At 36.6% G+C, this 20,655-nt stretch overlaps 1 protein-coding gene across 2 annotated transcripts in view; it reads right to left on the bottom strand.

Annotated features, from left to right (window-relative positions):
• LOC141397217 (fatty acyl-CoA reductase wat-like) overlaps positions 1-20,655 on the bottom strand; it is a 51,916-nt gene that overhangs the window by 13,879 nt on the left and 17,382 nt on the right. The window contains exon 1 of one of the 2 annotated variants that reach the window (XM_073973298.1): positions 14,147-14,335. The exons of the other annotated variant lie outside the window; for it this stretch is intronic. Within the exon in view, the coding sequence (XP_073829399.1) occupies positions 14,147-14,201 (55 nt within the window). The 5' untranslated portion in view covers positions 14,202-14,335. Of the gene's footprint in view, positions 1-14,146; positions 14,336-20,655 lie in introns of those variants that run through there. 2 annotated transcript variants of the gene reach the window in all.

Raw genomic sequence — 20,655 nt, 5'->3', positions numbered from 1 at the left:
TGTGCCCCGTCCACAAGAAAGGAGATAAGACTGTATGTTCCAACTATAGGGGCATAAGTTTACTCCCTATTGCCTATAAGATAGTGTCAGGGATACTGTGCGAACGAATAAAGCCAATGGTCAACGAGATAATTGGACCATACCAATGTGGCTTTAGACCTGGCAAGTCCACCATTGACCAGATATTTACCCTGCGGCAAATCCTAGAGAAGACCCAAGAGATGCAGATCGACACATTTCATCTTTTTGTCGATTATAAAGCAGCATTCGACAGTCCCCTCCGATCAAAGGTATTCCATGCAATGTCTGAATTTGGTATTCCCGCAAAGCTCATCCGGCTTTGTAAGATGACTCTAACTGATACTAGGTCCTCAGTTAAAATTGGAAAGAACCTCTCCGAAGAATTTTGTACCAAAAGAGGTTTCAGACAAGGAGACAGCCTTTCGTGTGGCCTATTCAACATTTTGCTGGAAAAGGTAATACGAGATGCAAATGTCAAAAGAAATGACACAATTTACACCAATAGCCACATGTTACTTGCCTATGCTGATGAAATAGACATCATGGGACGATCAGTAAAGGAAGTAACTGATACCTTTAGGAAGGTCGAAGCAGAATCTGCGAAAGTGGGTCTGGCGGTAAACGGCGAAAAGACCAAATTGATGGTGTCGACGCGCAAAGCGTCCATAGAGCTCGGACCAACCGTAGAAGTTGGTACCTACAATTTTGAGGTAGTTAAAGACTTCGTCTACCTCGGCACTGCCATAAACACAACAAACAATATCAGTTGTGAAATAAGATTATGGATTAAGTAAGCAATTTAAAAACAAAGCCACATCTCGTCAAACAAAAATAACACTATACAAAACGCTGATACTACCCGTGCTAATGTATGGCTCCGAAGCATGGGTACTTGCGCAAGCAGATAAGGCAGTGCTTGGTGTGTTTGAGAGGAAAATTCTTCGAAAGATCTACGGGCCGATTTGCGTTGACGGTGAATATCGACGTCGTATGAACCACGAGCTATATAAACTATACAAAGACATGCATATAGTTAAACGTATCGAGATGCAACGATTGCGTTGGCTAGGCCATATCATGAGAATGAGCGATGATGAACCCGCTAAAAAGGCGTATGAATACATGCCACATGGCGGTGCACGCAGAATCGGCAGGCCTAAGCTTCGATGGAGCACACAAGTGGATGAAGAAATGGAAAGGCGCGGTATTCCAAAAAGTCAAGCGAAAAACAGAGAGGAATGGAGATCTTTTCTTAGTTCGGTCTATGGAACAAATGTTCTGTAATGGGCCAACTAAGTAAGTAAGTAAGTTATGAAAGTACTAAACTCTACCTTTTATTGCAGGAGTAATACATATATCTTAACTGATAATACTCCCTTCAAAACAGTTAATATGGGCGACATTTTTGTTCTTTCCAAAACATGGACCAATATTTATAATTTTCCGAATTCGTTCTATGGGGGCTATATGAAGGCGTAGACCTATACCGAAAAATTTCATATGGAATATTTTATACCCTAAATGAAGTCCAACCACCAAATTTCAGCCATTTCGGTGAAATATTGAGGCCACAACCTTCAAAATACCGAAATTCGGAAGGTACCGTTCTATGGGGGCTATATGATGGCGTGGACCTATACCTACAAATTTCTGGGGGAAAGTTTTATACCCCCAACGAAGACTAAATACCAAATTTCAGCCATATCGGTGTGATAATGAGGCTAAAACGTTCAAAATATCGAAAATCGGGAGATATTGTATTATGGGGGCTATATCAACACGTGGACCTATATAAACATTTTATGGTAGAAATGTTTCTTAGTCTGTGGAAACACAAAATACAAAGTTACAACCGATTCTTTGGTCAAATGGGTCTAATACATTCAAAATATTGTTACGAATGTAACTGATAGGTTTAAGTTAGCTTAGTTTAATTTCCGTTAATTTAAAAATTTGTATACTTTAAAAGAATACTACATCTAATGTAGTCCAGATATAATGTTTAACGTCATCCATGGTTGGGTTACAATGTAAAGAACTAGCCTACACTTTTGGATGATAATCGGATGATATTTGGCGGAGCCTGTGGACCAAACTTTTGAACAAAAATGTGATAATTTCTATATTGCAACGAAAATTTACATTTGAAATCTATTTTCCCCTATAAGCGAACTGATTATGAAAGATGGACTTCTGGCCTTTTCATTGATACAAATTGGGATGCTGTATGTGTTCAAATACATCATATATTGAAAAATTTAAAAAATAATCAAAATTTACTGTTTACTGTTTTTACTGTCGTATATCTTACTTAACTTTATCAACTGGTCATTTGTGGTCATTCATAGGACATATGACATTCACATAACGAGATTAGTTTGTATTCTGAATTCAATAAAGTAATACCTTCTAACGGACGGGTAAGTGCAATGTTTATATTATTAAATCATGATCATGTAACGGAGATGGCAGAAAGGTCTGGAATTTTTTGAATAAAGAAATGGGTAGAAATAAGAAGCCTTTGGAGGAGATCGTTGATGAAGAGGGCAACACTTTGACGCAAGATATTGACAAATCGAACAAACTGAATCTTCATTTTATTACTTCAGTAGAGCAATTGAGTAATGAAATGCAGCATCAACCAAATGATAACATTAATATGTTTGGAACACTAACAATGGCAACCAGTCAGTTTCGTCTAACCAAAGTTGACAGGAATCGGATTTTAGAAGAACTTAATGCTTTGAATCCAAAGAAAAGTTGCGGCTCAGATAATGTTAAACCTAAGATGTTGTTGATAAGGAAAAACGAGGTTGCCGATATATTACTAAAAATCTTCAATAATATGATAAAATCTGGGAAATATCCGGATATTCTTAAAGTCCACAAAATAGTTCCAGTACCCAAAAAATCCAATTCAAGAAATATTAATAATTTTCGACCAGTTGCAGTCTTGTCAGTACTAGATACGGTATTTGAAAGGATTATTTGTGAACAAATAACGGCATCTGTGGAGGAGAAGAAGATATTATTTGAAAACCAGTTTGGCTTTAGAAAAGCTTCCGGTACGGATGAAGCTGTATTTAATATTATTGAATACATATGCGGTGGTATTGACTCTGGATGCAAGGGAGTTGCAGGAGTATTTTTTGATTTTACCAAGGCATTCGATCTGGTTGATCATGATACCTTGATTAAAAAGTTGCATTTTATTGGTTTTAAGGCGGAAACCTTGCTGTTTTTCCAGGATTTTTTAAGAAATAGATACCAATTTGTCAAAGTTGGTAATGCCCAAAGTTCACGTGTGCCGGTTAAATATGGTGTTCCGCAAGGAAGTGTGTTGGGCCCTCTGTTATTTAAAATTTATATAAATGATTTGAAAAATATGCCTTTCTATGGAAAACTTGTTATGTTCGCTGATGATGTAAGCCTGTTCTACAAATATAAAGATGAAAAAGTTCTTCGAACGCAAATAGAGTATGATGCAGCGTTACTAGCAGAATATGCAAGGTTGAACCACCTTTTATTGAATTCATCCAAAACTAAATTTATGCGATTTAAACTTCATGCTGAGGATAGTATGTTCGGAATGGAATATGAATGGAGTCTCCATTACTGAATCGAAATCGATAACATATTTGGGTCTGACTATGGAGAATAACATGCTTTGGAACTCTCATATAGAAAAATTTAAATCAAAAGTCTATTCAGCCACAGGAATTCTTCGGAAATTTAGACGACAATTGAGTTCAGAAAGTCTGCTTATGATATATCAAGCGTTAATACATTCCCACCTTACATATCTGCCTGGAATATATGCAAGTAAAAACACTGGATATTTGAAGGACTTGCAAAGAGCGCAGAATACTGCACTGAAGGTAGCTTTACACCTACCCAACAGATACCCCACATCTACGTTATACAGAGAGAAAGCCAAATCAATTTTGCCAGTACGTGGCTTATACAAGATGCACATTTTGAAATACGTCTTTAAATCCATTACATTGAATAACTCTAGATCAATATCATTCCCTGCTAATTTTCAGAGAACTTCAAGAATTACACGTCAATCTAGACAGTTGCATATAACGAGGTGCCGTTTTGAGACAACAAAACAAAGAATTGGTTATGCTGGACCAAGTGAATATAACAAGCTGCCAGTAGAAGTAAAAAATGTAATGCGAATTTCTTCTTTTAAAAATAAATTGAAACACTATTTACTATCTGATATCGATTCACTTCTAACGTAAATTGTATTAATTTCCTCTCCCTTTTTTTCTCTTATAATGTACATTAAAAACTGTGTATAATAAGTAATATTAAGGTTGTCAGTTTTGCCCCTACAATGCCTTATGGCGCTGGGGCATTTATATTAACACTTGAATAAATAAATGATTGAGAAAAAAAAAATGATTCTAAAATAATAATTGATTGAAATGTTATTAAACTATGAAGTCATCATGGTTTTTGCTAACAAAGAGCAGTATGAATTTGGATTGGAATTAGACTATGGTGTCATGGGTCTAGTTCCCTATGGTTTTCACGGTGATTCTGAAAGCTCTGATGACGTCAATACCAAACATCCTAGAAGTAATAGAAACTTCTATACCAAATCACGAAGATCTATGTTAAAAATTGCGAGCTGTATCTTAATTTCAAAAGACGGACAGACGGTCATGGTTATACCGACTTAGAATTTTAATCTGGTCGAGTCTAATTGCTAAAACGGAATGCGTGGGACTTGGGTAGACTCCTAATTTTTCAATGTATCTCTAAAGGCCTAACAGCTCAACTCGAAAGAGAATTAATTAAATATCACTATAAATGGCCTTCGCCTTAATAAGGCAAAAATAAAAAATAATTTCAGCATGAGCCAGGCTGGGATTCGAACCTGGGTCTCCGACAACTGAGTGTCAAGGTTGCCGGCGTCTTAGCGTTCTAAGCCACCATCAACTTGTCAAAACTTTAGTAGACAATAATTGATGATCAAAAAATAAAAAATCTTCTGATGTAGAAGAGCAATTACTAATGATGTAGGAATAAAACTTACCATAGTATTTGTGAACATTGAAAAATGGGATTACCAAAGCAGGACTATAGGAAAAGTTTGGAGTTTCAATTAACTGACATAATTTCGCATATACATTTATCTAATGAAGTTCGATATATATACCAGTTACCAAGCTTTGCCTTCGTCTGCCACAAAAACAACATCCTAATACACCTGAAGATCAGATTTACCACCCGTGAAACGTAGTGTAATGGTTGGATGCGTGGGACTTCGGTAGACTCCTAATTTTTCAATGTATCTCTAAAGGCCTAACAGCTCAACTCGAAAGAGAATTAAGGAAAACGGAATCGTTCGTAAGTTTTATATTGTTACGAATGTAACTGATAGGTTTAAGTTAGTTTAGTTTAATTTCCGTTAATTTAAAAATTTGAATTGTAACGTAAAGTTTTTATTACGCAGTTACTTTATTTAAGCAACAACAACTACCATGTAGAACTCTCTTCATTATTCTAGATGTTACTTTACCTTTCATTAATGTGTTTTTAGTCATGTAATTATTGTTTAGTTTGTCCCTTCTTTATTTCTTGCATCTGTTTATTTGTTGTTGTTACGTCATTACTGTGCTTGTCGTCCAATTGTATTCCCCCATGTATGTATGTGAGTATGTTGCCATATGTGTTCTGGAGGACTCTAGAACAGGGAGACTTTGGGGTATAAATACCGGGGAAATGGCAATGACGGAGTAGTTGTGTTTTAAGCGTTGAACTGAACAGATCGGTTAAATAAGAGCTGCGTGCTAACTAGAGACTTGCTGTGTGCTTTGTAATTAAAGTCGGTTCTGAATAAGTGTAATAAAGTAAGTAAGCATTGTAGAAACGTAATCTAAAACGAACCCTGTTTTATTTGGTACAAATCGTATCGGGGAATAAAACAACGTCTACACGGAGATTAGTTAAACCTAATTCCGTAACAATATATATATATAGCGCATTTAAAAAATAGGGCACAGTTTTAACCCGCTCCTCCGAAATTCAACAAAATATATAGCCTACTTCCACCAAGGGACATTCCTGTGCATAGTCTGAAAATTACATGGAAGTACTTAGGGTCGGAGATTCAGCAACTGTTGCCTCGCAAAATAATTTTCTGACCGATACTTTCATAACTTTTGCAAAAAAGCGTTTTTTAAAAAATAGGGCCTGCCCCCGCCCCCTCCGATATTCAAAAACTATAAAGCCTATTTTCACCTCGGTTGTTCCTTGTATATTCTCTGAAATTTTCAACAACAAAAATCGGTTCAGCCTTTTTTGAGTCTATGCGGAACATACAAACATACACACATTGTCTTTTATATATATGATTTCACACAAAAGTTTTGGTCCATTAAACCCGCTAATAATTATCTCATCACCATGTTAAATTGCAAGCTTAAACTCAAATCATTCTTAAAATTTCGCTCCGATCGGAATATTACTGCTATCTACAGGACAGCTACAAAGTCGGGTAAAAATTGTGGGTTTGGTCTATTTCACACCTTTCGATCATAACCAACATCTAATGGGGTCACTTGTAGTCGGAACCCGACCTCTCCACAAAATTTCGTGACGATCGGTCCAAAATTGAGGCCTGGAGTTTTATTACAATTGTTAATGGATAGACGGATACACATAGCTAGATCGCTTTATCTCATCAAGATATGAAAAAATGGCAAGGGGAGGGGGTCTACGACGAATACTTCGCGATGTTACACGAATATTGGACAAAACAAACTTATAATATTGTTTTGTAAATTATAAATATTTTATTTTAAAGACGTCCGTAAATTGTAGGAAAAGGTCGTAAGTCCCTACAAAAATACAAAACTGTACAAGGAAAAGGTCGTAAGTCCAAAGACATCCAATTATCTCCCAAACGCAATAGAATTTTATCAAACAAGGTACAGGTATTGAAGCGGAATAAATAAACGAAAAATACTGCCTTTACCACTACAATAAAATCTTTAATACAGAAAGCGCTGGAATGTTGTTTCTTCCTCCTGAAAAATTTATTGAGAGGGACTTACGACCTTTTCCGACGGAGCAGACGATATATTGTATGTTCGATGCAGCAAATATGTGAAATCTCAGCCGATTTCTATATATTTTGGGACATTTAGTTATAGCCCAAATTCCGTTACACATTCCAACTCGGCGTATTTCATTGATATAATAAAAATAAAAACATTTTTCCATCCCATACGGGACAATGGAGACTTCTCTCATATCAATGAGTGCACCCCGATTCATATTTAGCTCAATGATATGGGACCTACTGTTTAGCGCCGAGTCCGAACGGCGTGTCTTAAGACACCACTTATGGAGAAATTTTTCAAGGCTGAAATACTCAGGAAATGTCGCCAACATTACTGAGGGGTATTTTGCCACCGTTGAAAATTTTTGATGTTGCCTGGCCGGGGAATCAAACCCACGACCTTCTGCGTGCAATGCGGGCGTGCATACCATTGCACGGTGGCACCCTCATTTATATAATATATTTTGAAATATTAATGAATATGAGTGTTTTTTTGAGCACAAAATGAATATTTGCACCTTGCGACCATTTTTTCATATAAATATGTAGAATATTTTATTTTGATTTTCGAGCCTCGACATTTTGTTTTACTTATTCCGTTACTAAGAATTAAAATTTGTTCAATATTTTTAACATTAAATGCGTCGGGACACAGACACAAGTATTTTCGCAATATTCACCCATATATTTTTAGCTAATTATTATTATTTTATTATTATTTTTTTTTAATTTTTTAAAAAATATTTTTATTAACAAATAAATATTTTTGTATTTTTTTTTTTTAAATATATAGCCATCAACAAATTTTTTTGAATTTTTTAAAAAAAATATTTTTGGTCTTCATTAACTGTGGAAAAATATTTTAGGACTTTTTTAAATATACAAATATTTTTGCAACCTTTGTTTTTCCAATAAACTGCTATACCTAATTAACGACGGGACGTACATAAATATTTCACCTTTCTACCACAACAAAGCTCTCTGAGCGTCCGTATTACCCAAATACATTGAGTCCAAAATCACATTTCAAACACAAAATTCGCGATCAAAACTTATTTAAATGTTTTCATACGTAAAGTAAATAATTTTCCTTGGCAATGAATTGTATTTCAGGTTTTGTTGGGCTTTTCTTTTCAAAATACAAAACACACACACATACATGCATACAAAATGTTCTCCCAGCAAACCAATCGTACCGGCCAAATCGTTTAGAAATCGGAACGAAATCTGAACGACTTTGCTTCCGAAATTGTTCCGGCTTGTCGGACATCAGACATTTGGTTTGCTGGGCTGACATAGTTGAATTTGTTCAACTTACCCCCCGTTTACACATGCAAGTGACAGTTCGAAAAACACCAATACACTCACACATATTCACTGCCACACCAACTAACAACCTCACTGCCGACAAAATTTCCTTGTCAGTAATCAATGTAAGTACTTTGAAAGTAACATCAAATTTTTTTCCGAACGTTTACACATGCAAGTCTCAGTTCGAAACAATTGAAGTTTCGACTATAATATGTATACACAACTGTCTGTAAGTTACTTGCATGCGTAATCATTGGGTTACAAAAAGTATATTACCCAATGATTACACATGCAAGTAACTTGCAGACAGTTCTGTATACATATTATAGTCGAAACTTCAATTTTTTCGAACTGACACTTGCATGTGTAAACGTTCGGAAAAGAATTGAAGTTACTTTCAAAGCACTTACATTGATTACTGACAAGGAAATTTTATCGGCAGTGAGGTTGTTAGTTGGTGTGACAGTGAATATGTGTGAGTGTATTGGCATTTTTCGAACTGTCACTTGCATGTGTAAACGGGGGGCTAGTACGCTCGACGTATTTCGGTAGTTCTCATAAGTCCCGGTCCACACTAGCGTGAATTTCATTAAAAATTTCATGAAATTAGGTGTGCTTAAATCGAATTCCCCACTACAGCAATTTTATGATTTTACTCTACTATGGAGGTCGATCTAGAGACGCATAATTTCATGCAATTTTTTCAGTGAAATCACTCTAGTGTGGACCGGGACTAAGAATACATGTGTTCTACTTTTTTCACCACATATGTACGTTTTGGGAATACGGACGTATTGGGTCTGTTCCAGAACTGCAAGAATCTACTAATTTTTACTATTTTTTCCGATAACATAAAGGAAAAAATTTTATCGTAGTAAAAAATAGCAGCTTCTGGAACAGAGCAATTTAGGAATAGCAGAAATATTTTCCTCGGGGGAGCATGTAACCCCTAGAGGACGGGTCCCCAGGTGGCGGATAGGGGAATGCTTCCCAGATATGGGTGGTAAGAGGGAAATCAAATACCTCTCGCGGACCAACAGGTAGCGGTGTCTGTTTCCACAGTGGGCGGCTGCAAACAGCGTCTGTACTCTAAGAAGAGCGGCTGAAACGAGGACGGAAAACTTACAACCCATCAGAAGATAAGGGGAAATCACTGATGTATTATCCCTGGAAAACCATATTACAATGAATGCAGAAACAAACATATGGCCCTCAATCTCCGGTAACTCGAGGGTGCTAAGAATCCCCGGAGGTAAAACTAAAACGACGCTTAACATTGGTACTTGGAATGTTAGAAGCCTTTATGAATCAGGCAAACTAAGCAACACAATATCCGAAATGGAAAGACTGAACATGGCCGAATGTTTCGAAATTCGTATCCCATGGTGCCAAAATCTTCTTCTCTGGAAATTCGAACAAGAATCATAGGAATGGTGTTGGGATTATCATTAGAGGGAACATTTCCAAAAGTGAGGTAGGATTTTTTCCAAAGTCAGATAGGATCATGATGATCAAAATAAAAGCAAGGCCGCTCAACATCAATATAATTCAAGTATATGCTCCCACATCAGACAGAAGCAATGAAGAAGTAGAAATGTTTTATGATGAAATAGAAAGTCTTGTTAAACTTACAAAACCACATGATATAAATATCATCCAAGGTGATTTTAATGCAAAAGTAGGGAGAGGTGAAGGTGGTGTTACAGGACGATATGGATTGGGCGAAAGAAATGAAAGAGGCGAACGACTCATTCAATTCTGTCAAGAATTCAACATGAAGATAGCAAATACACTTTTCACTCTACCGCCAAGAAAGCTCTACACTTGGAAATCTCCACAGGACAGAATTGGCAACATCATTAGAAACCAAATAGACTTCATTCTTATCAACAGGCGACACTGCTCATCAATTAGGAAGGCCACAACATATCCGAGTGCTGATGTACCATCTGATCATAACCTTTTAATGGCAAAGATACGCATAAAACTAAAAACTCATTCTAAAAAGGCACAAAGTAAAAAACTTGACTTAGGAAAACTTCAAAACCAAACACTAAAATCGGATGTATGTACAAAACTAAATACAGAGCTGAATAATGTCGACAGCGAAGATATAGAAAATATATGGAATAATGTAAAGAATATTATAAACTCAATAGCCAGAAACACCCTAGGCAATTTTATAAAACCAAAGACCAAAACTTGGATGACTCAAGAAATCCTGCAGCTAATGGATGAAAGAAGAGCATTTAAAAATAAAGATTACGAAAAATACTGGGAACTAAATAGAGAAATTCAAAGAGAGATACGTAATGCTAAAAATAATCACCTAAATACTCAATGTCAGGAAATTGAAAGACTTATGAGCCTACATGACGATTTCAACCTGCATAAGAAATTGAAAGAAGCATCTGGACAATATAGGAATACAAATCCATCTGTCCTTTTCAATAACAACAATGAACCGGTCTTTGAAATTGCAGAAAAGAAACATATCTGGAAAGAATATATCCAAACACTATTTAAGGATGATAACAGATCAAGCTACGTTAACAATGCATCAGATTATATGACAGGAAACAGCATCACAAATAATGAAGTAGAATCAGCAATAAAATCCCTTCGAGATGGAAAAGCTACAGGACCTGATGAAATTCCAATTGAATTATTAAAAATGCTAAATAACAGCAACATTGAGCTACTGACAAAACTGTTTAACTACATCTACGATACTGGTATATACCCACAGGATTGGCTAAAATCCACCTTCATAACAATACCAAAAAAACCCCATGCCAAAAAATGCAATGACTATCGTCTCATTAGTTTAATGAGTCATGCTCTTAAAATTTTTCTTAAAATTATCCAGAAGAGAATATATGAGAAATGTGAAAAGGAAATGGGAGAAACTCAATTTGGTTTTAAGGAAGGAAAGGGAACCCGTGAGGCTTTATTCTGCATACAAATACTCGTTCAAAAATGTAGAAATGTCCACAAAGACGTTTTTTATGCTTTATAGATTACAAAAAGCATTCGACACTGTGGAGCATGATAAGCTCATGGAAATTCTCACAGCAATTGGAATCGATGAGAAAGAGATAAGGTGTATTAAAAGCTTGTACTGGCACCAGACTGCCCAAGTCAACATAAATGGAGATTTAACTGAAGATGTAGCAATATCTAAAGGAGTTCGACAAGGATGCATTTTATCTCCACTACTCTTCAACATTTACTCCCAAAAAATTTTTCACGAAGCAGTAGATGGCATCCAAGAAGGTATATTGATAAACAACAATTACCTAAATAATATCAGATATGCTGATGACACTACTTTAATATCCGACAGCATATCAGGCCTACAAAATCTTGTTGATAGACTAACATCAAGTAGTGAGTTGTATGGGCTAAAAATAAACACCCTCAAAACAAAATTTATGATAATAAGTAAGAACAACGCTCATAACGAGTTGATTTTAAAAATACAAAATTTCCATATTGAGAGTGTACAAAGTTTCAAATACCTGGGAGTTTTGCTAAATGATCAATGGGACTACTCAAAAGAAATCAAATGTCGCATAGAAATGGCAGGAGATGCATTTCATAAATATAAAAAAGTCCTAATAAGCTATGATATAAATGTTGCAACAAAATCTCGTTTCATTAAAGCGTATATATGGCCAGTCTTGTTATATTCAGTCGAAGTGTGGACGTTAAAAGCGGCAGATATCAAACGACTCGAAGCATTTGAGATGTGGGTGTACCGTCGAGCACTAAAAATACCATGGGTCCTGCATGTACCAAATATTGAAGTATTGCGAAGAATGAATACAACAAGAGAATTATTAGACAACATAAAGAGACGGAAAACAGCATATCTAGGGCACATTATGCGAAACCGTAAATACATCATTCTCCAGGAAATACTGCAAGCAAACATAGAAGGAAGACGTACCAGAGGAAGAAAAGAGATGTCATGGATTCAAAATATCCAGCAATGGACAGAATTCCAGAACGCCGAAAATTTAATAAGCATTGCGAGAAATAGAGATATATTTTCCTATTTTGTTAATAATTTATAAAAACATAAATATGTAATTTTTTGACAATTGTAATATGATCGCTAACATTCGAAAATCGAATACGCAATAAAGAAGAAGAAGAAATATTTTTGAATTTGTTATAAATATTTTTGGCAGCAAATAAATATTTTTGGATTTTTTTCAAAAATATTTTTTGGTGAACATAGTATCCGTAGGTAGATTTAATGGCGGATATTTGCTCACGTGGAAAAATATGTTAAAATCGATCAAGATCATACAATCATACGCATTCGTTACGATATCAATGTCATCTAGAAATATCACCCCGTCTTGGGGAACTCCCTGTTTCACTCTACTGGATCGTGACTTCCACGTACGTGCTGCGATCCTTCCTCAGTATGTTGTATCACAACCCTGTAAGCAGCAGTTGTTGTTGAGTTTGGCTTCCTGCACAGCTGCGATCATGACATTCTTCTGGATCATGAAATCTACTATTTCCTCGATCTCACCTCGGAGTCCATTGCAATTAAATTGCAAACATAATGCATTTTCAGGGATTGGAACAATAATGGCTGGTGTTAGCTGCATGTGCGGCTGCCGTTAGGGGGACTGCGGGGCAGTTGCGTATTCTGATAACGACGACGACTCACTGGGGGATGTGATCATGCAGCGTGTAGCAACATAGTCCTGTCGCAGTCCCTCGCAAAACAACCCCTGATATGCGTCCACTCCCGGCATATATTGCATCTCCTCTGTCCCATCAAAGACTAAAAGAATCCGGAGCCGGCATTCCGTGATATGCTGCTTCCAAAACAGAAAAACGATACAATTACAAACATATGCACACTGAGGTGGCAGTCGCTGGCCGGAACAAGGGTGTTTTGTGGTTCCGGATCAATCCGGTATCAAAGAACCCGCCACCGTGGGATTGATTATAGACTCGCGAGGCTTTACACCACCTCTCCAGAATCAGATATTTCTATACACTCGCTAATAATCAGCATGGATTTCGCAAGCAACACAGCACTACAATAGCGCTTCTGCACTCCATCTACTCCATTTTTACACATATCAGTGGAGGACTCATGCGAACCAACTGGCTAAGTTTGAAATGTTGGACAATGAATTTTATGTGTCGTGAAACAGGCAGTTCCCGAAAGTGGTGTGATATATTTGAAACTGTTTAACCTCAACCCTTCCCTCCAAAATATTTCGAACCTGCTATCATGGTCACACCGTATATCCTCATGATTCTTAATCCACAAAATTCTTGATATAGTTTTAAATATGGTCTGTTCCAGTACTGCAAGATTTTACTAATTTTTACTATGTATTTTCCATAAAGGAAAAAATGTTATCGTACCAAAAAATAGTAGCTTCTTGCAGGTTCTGGAAAAGAGCTATAATGTCTTACACTTATCTTCACACTTCTCACACAAAATATGAATCGAATTCTAAATGAATTTATATATCGGATAGTTACTACGATAAAATGAAACATGTAATTCACTCCATTATATACCATCACGGTCAAAACGTTAAATCCGGATAGTTCGTACTCCCAAAAAAATCATGGAGCATGGTTCAATAACTTCTTACACTCTCAGACAGAATATGAATATTGAGAGTCAGATCAACCATTTCAAGTTCATTGATCCATAAACAGGCTATAGTCTATTATGTGTTTGTTTACCTGATCCGCCAGTTATAAAGATTTCTTGATCTTTATAAAAATTTACTATCGACATTTTGATTGCAAAAATTTCAATTCCAATTGTAGTTTTCTCGGCTTTACTAAAACACGGACACTTTGCGGATCGACAGACGACAAGTTAAACGCGTACTAATGAATGACAAGAATTATTTTGGGTGAAAGTCCCATTTCAACATTTAATTGAATATTTACATAATTCAAAAGAAATAGGAAAACGTATGCTAATGACAGCAACATTGTAGTTTAATTGAATACAAAGTGAATCGGAATTTTAAGCTTTAGATAAATATTGGGTGCCCTACAAGAAGGTTAATAGTTTAAACTTGTTAATACAAATGTAATGCATGTTCCAGAACCTGCAAGAATCTACTAACACTTTTTATACACACAGAAAAAAATGGCCTCTCTAACATATGTCGCAAACATATTTTGCAGCAATTTTCGTGTTTGTTGATTTTTTTAAGATCAATTTTCACAAAAAGCGATGAAAATAATAATGAGTAAAATCGAGTTATCATTTCATAAAAAGGAAAGAGTTTTTTACCAGTTTCCATCGAAACATCCTGCACATATTTGCACTTTTCGTTTTTACGTGGCATTTTGTCTTGCAGATATGTACAGATTTTCTTTGATCCAGAATGTCAGAATATAGTATAGTGTCACTTCTGGTGTTTGGGTATAATTTAGAGTTTTGATGTATTCTAGGACCTATAGTAACATTTTATGGCGAACAAATTTCTAGAATATTTTGATCTGATTCCATCACATTTCATAGAAGTTTTTAAACATTTGTGGAAAAAGGGACCAAAAAGATCCCTTTATGACTTGCACGAGGGTTAATTTTTTTTAAGAAAAATATTCCTCACATTCTTGTCAGTAAAGTTTCCGACACCTAAAGTGCAAGGATTCCAAGTAATCTCAACTCGAATATTTTCAAAACTGTATAAATGGTAGAAGTGTTCAACCCCATTTTAGTTTCTTGGTTTTTTGGCAAAATTGATACCGATATTTCCTTGGTATATAATGGAAATAAAGCTTTCACTTCTTTGGTAACTTATAGTGGAATTTAGCGGAGAACTTTTTGTCTTTGACGACATTCATCTAAAATGATGCTTTGTATGATAACTTTGCCAAAACTCACATGAAGTAGAAATTGATGGCGAACAAATTTGTAGAATATATTTTGATCTGATACGATCTCATTTTATATGAGAAAGGACCAAAAAGAACCCTTTAATAACCGTCTAAGGGTTAAAAAATTGGAAAAATGAAATCAGCGACCAGAAAAACATAAGGACCTAAGGTTATGTCTAAATCCATTCATTTTTGCAGTTTTGGCCAGTTTTTTTGGAAAATTGGCCTCTGTGCAGTGGGCGCATTCTGAGAGCAAGGGAGCGTAAATGTCAATGTGAAACACATTGAAATGTATGCTCATCCTGCAAGCAATACCTATAACTATGACATAGGCGTGTCACCCAGGGCGATGAAAACAGTCACGGCGATAGTCACGGAAGTCAGCCAGAAGTGACATCCGTTGTGAAGAAATGAATTACCCCGGCGTGTCGTCTTGGAAGTCACTCCAGCGACACTTCAAGAAGATCATTTCCGCGATAGTTCTTGGAATAAAAAAAAATATTTTTTTCTATTTATTTTTATTTAAATTTTTTATTTTTTTAAATTTTTCACTTTTATTAATTTTTTTATTTTTATTTATTTATTTTTTTTATTTCTCTTCTCTTTTAGAAAAATTATTCTTTGCAATATCCGCCTACATTAATTTTGTCATTTTTAAAATGTGATGTTTTGTTACCTGACTTGGGAAGCGAACCCGGATCTTCCTAGTTTTGAAATATGTTACAAAATGTTGCAAACATATATTTGTTTGGACACAAAGAAATTATGTTCGGATGCAAACAAATATTTGTTTGGGACTGATTGCAAACTCAGCATTTATGCTAAGGAGGGTATATACACTTTCTCTTATGTTACACGCTGAAACTTGCATACGAAACTTTCCCATTATTTTGGCGTTCATAGATCGAGTTCCATACAAAAGTAATTTTATGAAATTACTGTAATGGGGAACTCGACTTTAGAACGCCAAAATAATGGGAATGTTTTGTATGAAAGTTTCAGCGTGTAACATAAGAGTTTCTTAGGGCAAAATTTGCCTCATCGAAATAGTGGTTTTAGACCCCAAGTATGTTTGGACTAAATCCGTTTCAGACAATTTGGAGTCGATTTAGCAATGTAGGATCCGTCTGTCCGTCCGTCTGTCTGGTGCCCACAATAACTCTCGAACGAATCAACCTATTCGCACCAAATTTTGGGTATTGTAATATTTTCTCCAAACTTAGTTTAAGTTCGAAGATATCAGGGCACTCCTTCACGTACCTCCCGCACAAAAGTTCCAAAATGTTTGGAAATATTGTGCGCACAATAACTCTTGAATTGAGTTACCGATTTGGTCCATACTTTACATATCCTAATATATCTACCAATTGGATCAGGTCCGAATATGGACTTTCTGTCCACTCCTTCGGGTACGTCCCACACAAAATTTCGGATACGTTCACTTTAAGACCTGCTCTCGAATCACTTTGATTTTTGTTGAAGCAACCTGCATTCGATGTCTCCATTACGGCGGTAATTTTTTTTTTCAGGGCCAAGTCCATACTCCTTGAGAAAACAGCCCGAAAGTTGTAAAAAACCCTATGGCACCACATGAAGTGGCTGGAATGCACGGTAACTCTCGAAGCTTTGAGCTTTTATCCTAGTCCATATTTTGGTCGGGAAGTTCATACGCCCAAAATTCCGAAAACCCCCTAAATACAAAAGTTTTCGAGAAAAAAGTATTTCAATTCACACAGGCCGAGGGTATATCTCTGTCGACAAAGTCGTAAAAGTATATGGTATGTTCCAGAACTGCAATAATCTACTAATTTTTATACCCTCAGCCTTTAGGCTAAAGAGGGTATCTACACTTTGATACGACCAAAAATGTGCCTCATCGAAATAATGGTTTTAGACCCCAAGTATGTTTGTACGATATCCGTTTCAGACAATTTTGAGTAGATCTTGCAATGTCCGTCGTCTGTCTGTCCGTCTGTCTGTCTGACAGGCTGGTGCGTACGATAACTCTCGAACGGATCAATCGATTCGGTTTAAATTTTGAGTATCGAAATATTTTGTCCAGATTCGATTTAAGTTCGAAGATGGGCCATATAGGTCCACTCCTTCAGGTAGGTGTAGGGAATAACCGATTTGGTCCATACTTTGCACATCGTGTAATTTCTACCAAACTTAGATGAGGTTCCAATATGGACTCAATCGGTCCACTCCTTCGGGTACCTCCCACACAAAATTTCGGAAAAGTACAGTTTAGGACCTGGTCTCGAATCGCTTTGATTTTTGTTTACGCAAGTTGTATTCGCTGTCCTCTATACGACGCTGTAAGTTTCATTAGGGGCAAGTCCATACTTCCTGAGAAAATAGCCTGAAAGTTACAAAAAACCCTATGACACCGTGTGTAGTGGTTGGAGCGCAAGATAACTCTCGAATGGATCTGCCGATTCGGTCCAAAATTTGGCTTTCGTAATATTTTGTCCAAACTTAGTTAAAGTTCAAAGATGGATTATATCGGTCCACTCCTTCCGTTACCTCCCCCACAAAATTTCGAAAATGTTCGGAAAATTTGTGCGTAAGATAACTCTTGAAGGGAGTAACCGATTTGGTCCATACTTTGCACATTATGAAATTTCTACCAGACTTAGATGAGGTTCCAATATGGACTCAATCGGTAAACTCCTTCGAGTACCTCCCACACAAAATTTCGGAAAAGTTCAGTTTAGGACCTGCTCTCGAATCGCCTTGGTTTTTGTTGTAACATCTTGTATTCACTGTTCCCTATACGAAGGTACAAGTTTCCTCAGCGGCAAGTCCATACTTCCTGAAAAAATAGCCTGAAAGTTGAAAAACAATCCCTATGACAGCATGTTTATGGGTGGAAGCGCAAGATAATTCTCGAAGGGAAATGCCGAAAAAATTTGGCCTTTGTAATATTGTTTTTAAACTTACTTTAAGTTCGTAGATAAGCCATATCGGTCCACTCCTTCAGGTACCTACCCCACAAAATTTCAAAAATATTCGGAAAAATTGTGCGCACGATAACTCTTGATGGGAGTGACCGATTTGATCAATACTTTACACATTCTCATAATATCTACCAGATATAGGTCAGGTTCGAATATGGACTATAATTGTCTACTCCATCCCGTACCTCCCACACAAAATATTGGATAAGTTCACTTTATGACCTTCTATTGAATCACTTTGATTTTTGTTGAAGCATCTTACATTCGCTGTCTCAATAACGATGGTAAAAGTTGTTTCAGGTTGCCCCATACTTCTTCAGAAAACAGCCCGAAGGTTGTAAAAACCCCATTATGGCACCCCCATGGTCTATGTCGGTCCATTCCGTTAAGTACCTTTTCCGCAAAATGTTTGAACTTTAATCCTAATCAACATTTTTGTCGGTTCATACGACCAAAATTTTGAAACCCCCTAAATACATAAGTTTTTTGTGAAAAAAGTGTTTAAATTTGCACAGGCTGAGGGTATATCTCTGTCGGCAAAGCCGACTGATACTTTTTTACTTGTTACTATTTTTTTCGATAACATAAGGGAAAAAATGTTATCGTAGTAAAAAGTAGTAGCTTCTTGCAGGTTCTGGTACAGAGCAATACTTGTTCCTTTATATTATCGAAAAAATAGTAAAAATTAATAGATTATTGTAGATTAAGTTCAGGAACAGACCAGTAATTTAAAAAAATAGTGTCGTAAGAATTTTATTGAATATAACGGTTACAGTTTGCTTCTCTTTCCATAATTTTCGTTGATATGCTTTTACTTTCAAAATGACCAATCTCACCTTCTAGTGTATGTCGTCTTTCAGAAAGGGTCTTCGGAAGCAGTCTTTCTATCAGAAAGGGTCTACAGAAGCAGCCTTTCATTCAGAATGGGTCTATAGAAGCATCCTTTCTTTCAGAATGGGTCTATAGAAGCAGCCTTTCATTCAGAATGGGTCTATAGAAGCATCCTTTCTTTCAGAATGGGTCTATAGAAGCACCCTTTCTTTAAGAAAGGGTCTATAGAAGCACCCTTTCTTTCAGAATGGGTCTATAGAAGCATGTTTTCTTTCAGAGAGAGTCCACAGAAGCACCCTTTCTTTTAGAAAGCAGTCTTTCTATCAGAAAGGGTCTACAGAAGCATCCTTTCTTTCAAAAAGGGTCTAACGAAGTAGCATTTTTTTAAGAAAGGTTCTAAAGAAGCAGCCTTTCTATCAGAAGGGGTTTACAGAAGCAGCCTTTCTTTCAGAGTGACTCTATAGAAACATCCTTTCTTTATGAAAGGTTATATAGAAGCACCCTTTCTTTAAGCAGCCTTTCTACCAGAAAGGGTATATAGAAGCAGCCTTTCTTTCAGAATGGCTCTATAGAAGCATATTTTCTTTAAGAAAGGGTCTATAGAGACACCCTTTCTTTAAGTGCACTTTTTTTAGGAAGGTTATTGAGAAGCAGTCTTTCTATCAGAAAGGGTTATAAAAGCAGCCTTTCTTAAAAAATGGTCCGCAGAAGCATCCTTTCTTTCATAAAGGGTCTATAGAAGCACCCTTTCTTTCGGAATGGGTCTATAGCAGCATGTTTTCTTTTAGATAGGGTCTTCAGAAGCACTCTATAGAAGGATCCTTTCTGGTCTACAGAAATGGTCTACAGAAGCACCCTTTCTTTCAGTTTAGTAGCATTATACCCTAATACTGTATTACTCATGCAAAGACTTTTCGTGACTGTATACCAAAATAATTTTATTACTGCAGCGATGTCATCTGCATATCCCACAAGGTAGGTGTCAATCCCACGATGGCGGGTTCTTCAATACCGGCTTGACCAGGAACCACACAACACCCTGTTCCGGCCAGCGGTTGCTCCGTGACGGGACTGAGGAAAATCCAGGATCAATTTATATGTGCTCAGTTTGTCGCATCCAACACACTCAAACTTCGGTGAGATGCAATAGATGCCGGGAGGGGGCACATATCAGGGGTTGTTCTGGAACGTCCATGCGACGGACAACGACGGGGACTATGTTGCTGCATGCTGCGTGAACGGGACTGCCCCGCAGTCACCACAACAGCAACCGCATACACAGCACCTAACACCAGAATTTGTTGTTGCTGCTGGTTTGCAATTTAATTGCAATGAACTTCTAAGTTGTAATAGCTTTGTTCCAGAACTAAAAAGTTTTTACAATTTTTACGACTTTTACACATTTTACCCGAAAACCCGTTCCCGTACACAAAAAAGTTGTAAAATGTTCACTTCTCTTTAAACGAAAATGGCGCTGAATGACTTTAAAAACTTTTAACTCGACAAATTTGAGCGTGTAAAAAAATAGTAACATGGATGCCGGCGTCTGATTGGCTGGTACGC

Source organism: Musca autumnalis, unplaced genomic scaffold (assembly GCF_047663935.1).
Source record: "Musca autumnalis isolate F117 unplaced genomic scaffold, ASM4766393v1 scaffold_3, whole genome shotgun sequence".
Classification (NCBI taxonomy): Eukaryota; Metazoa; Arthropoda; class Insecta; order Diptera; family Muscidae; genus Musca; species Musca autumnalis.
The sequence above is the reverse complement of the archived record's forward strand: the minus strand, read 5'-3'. Positions and strand labels throughout refer to the sequence as shown.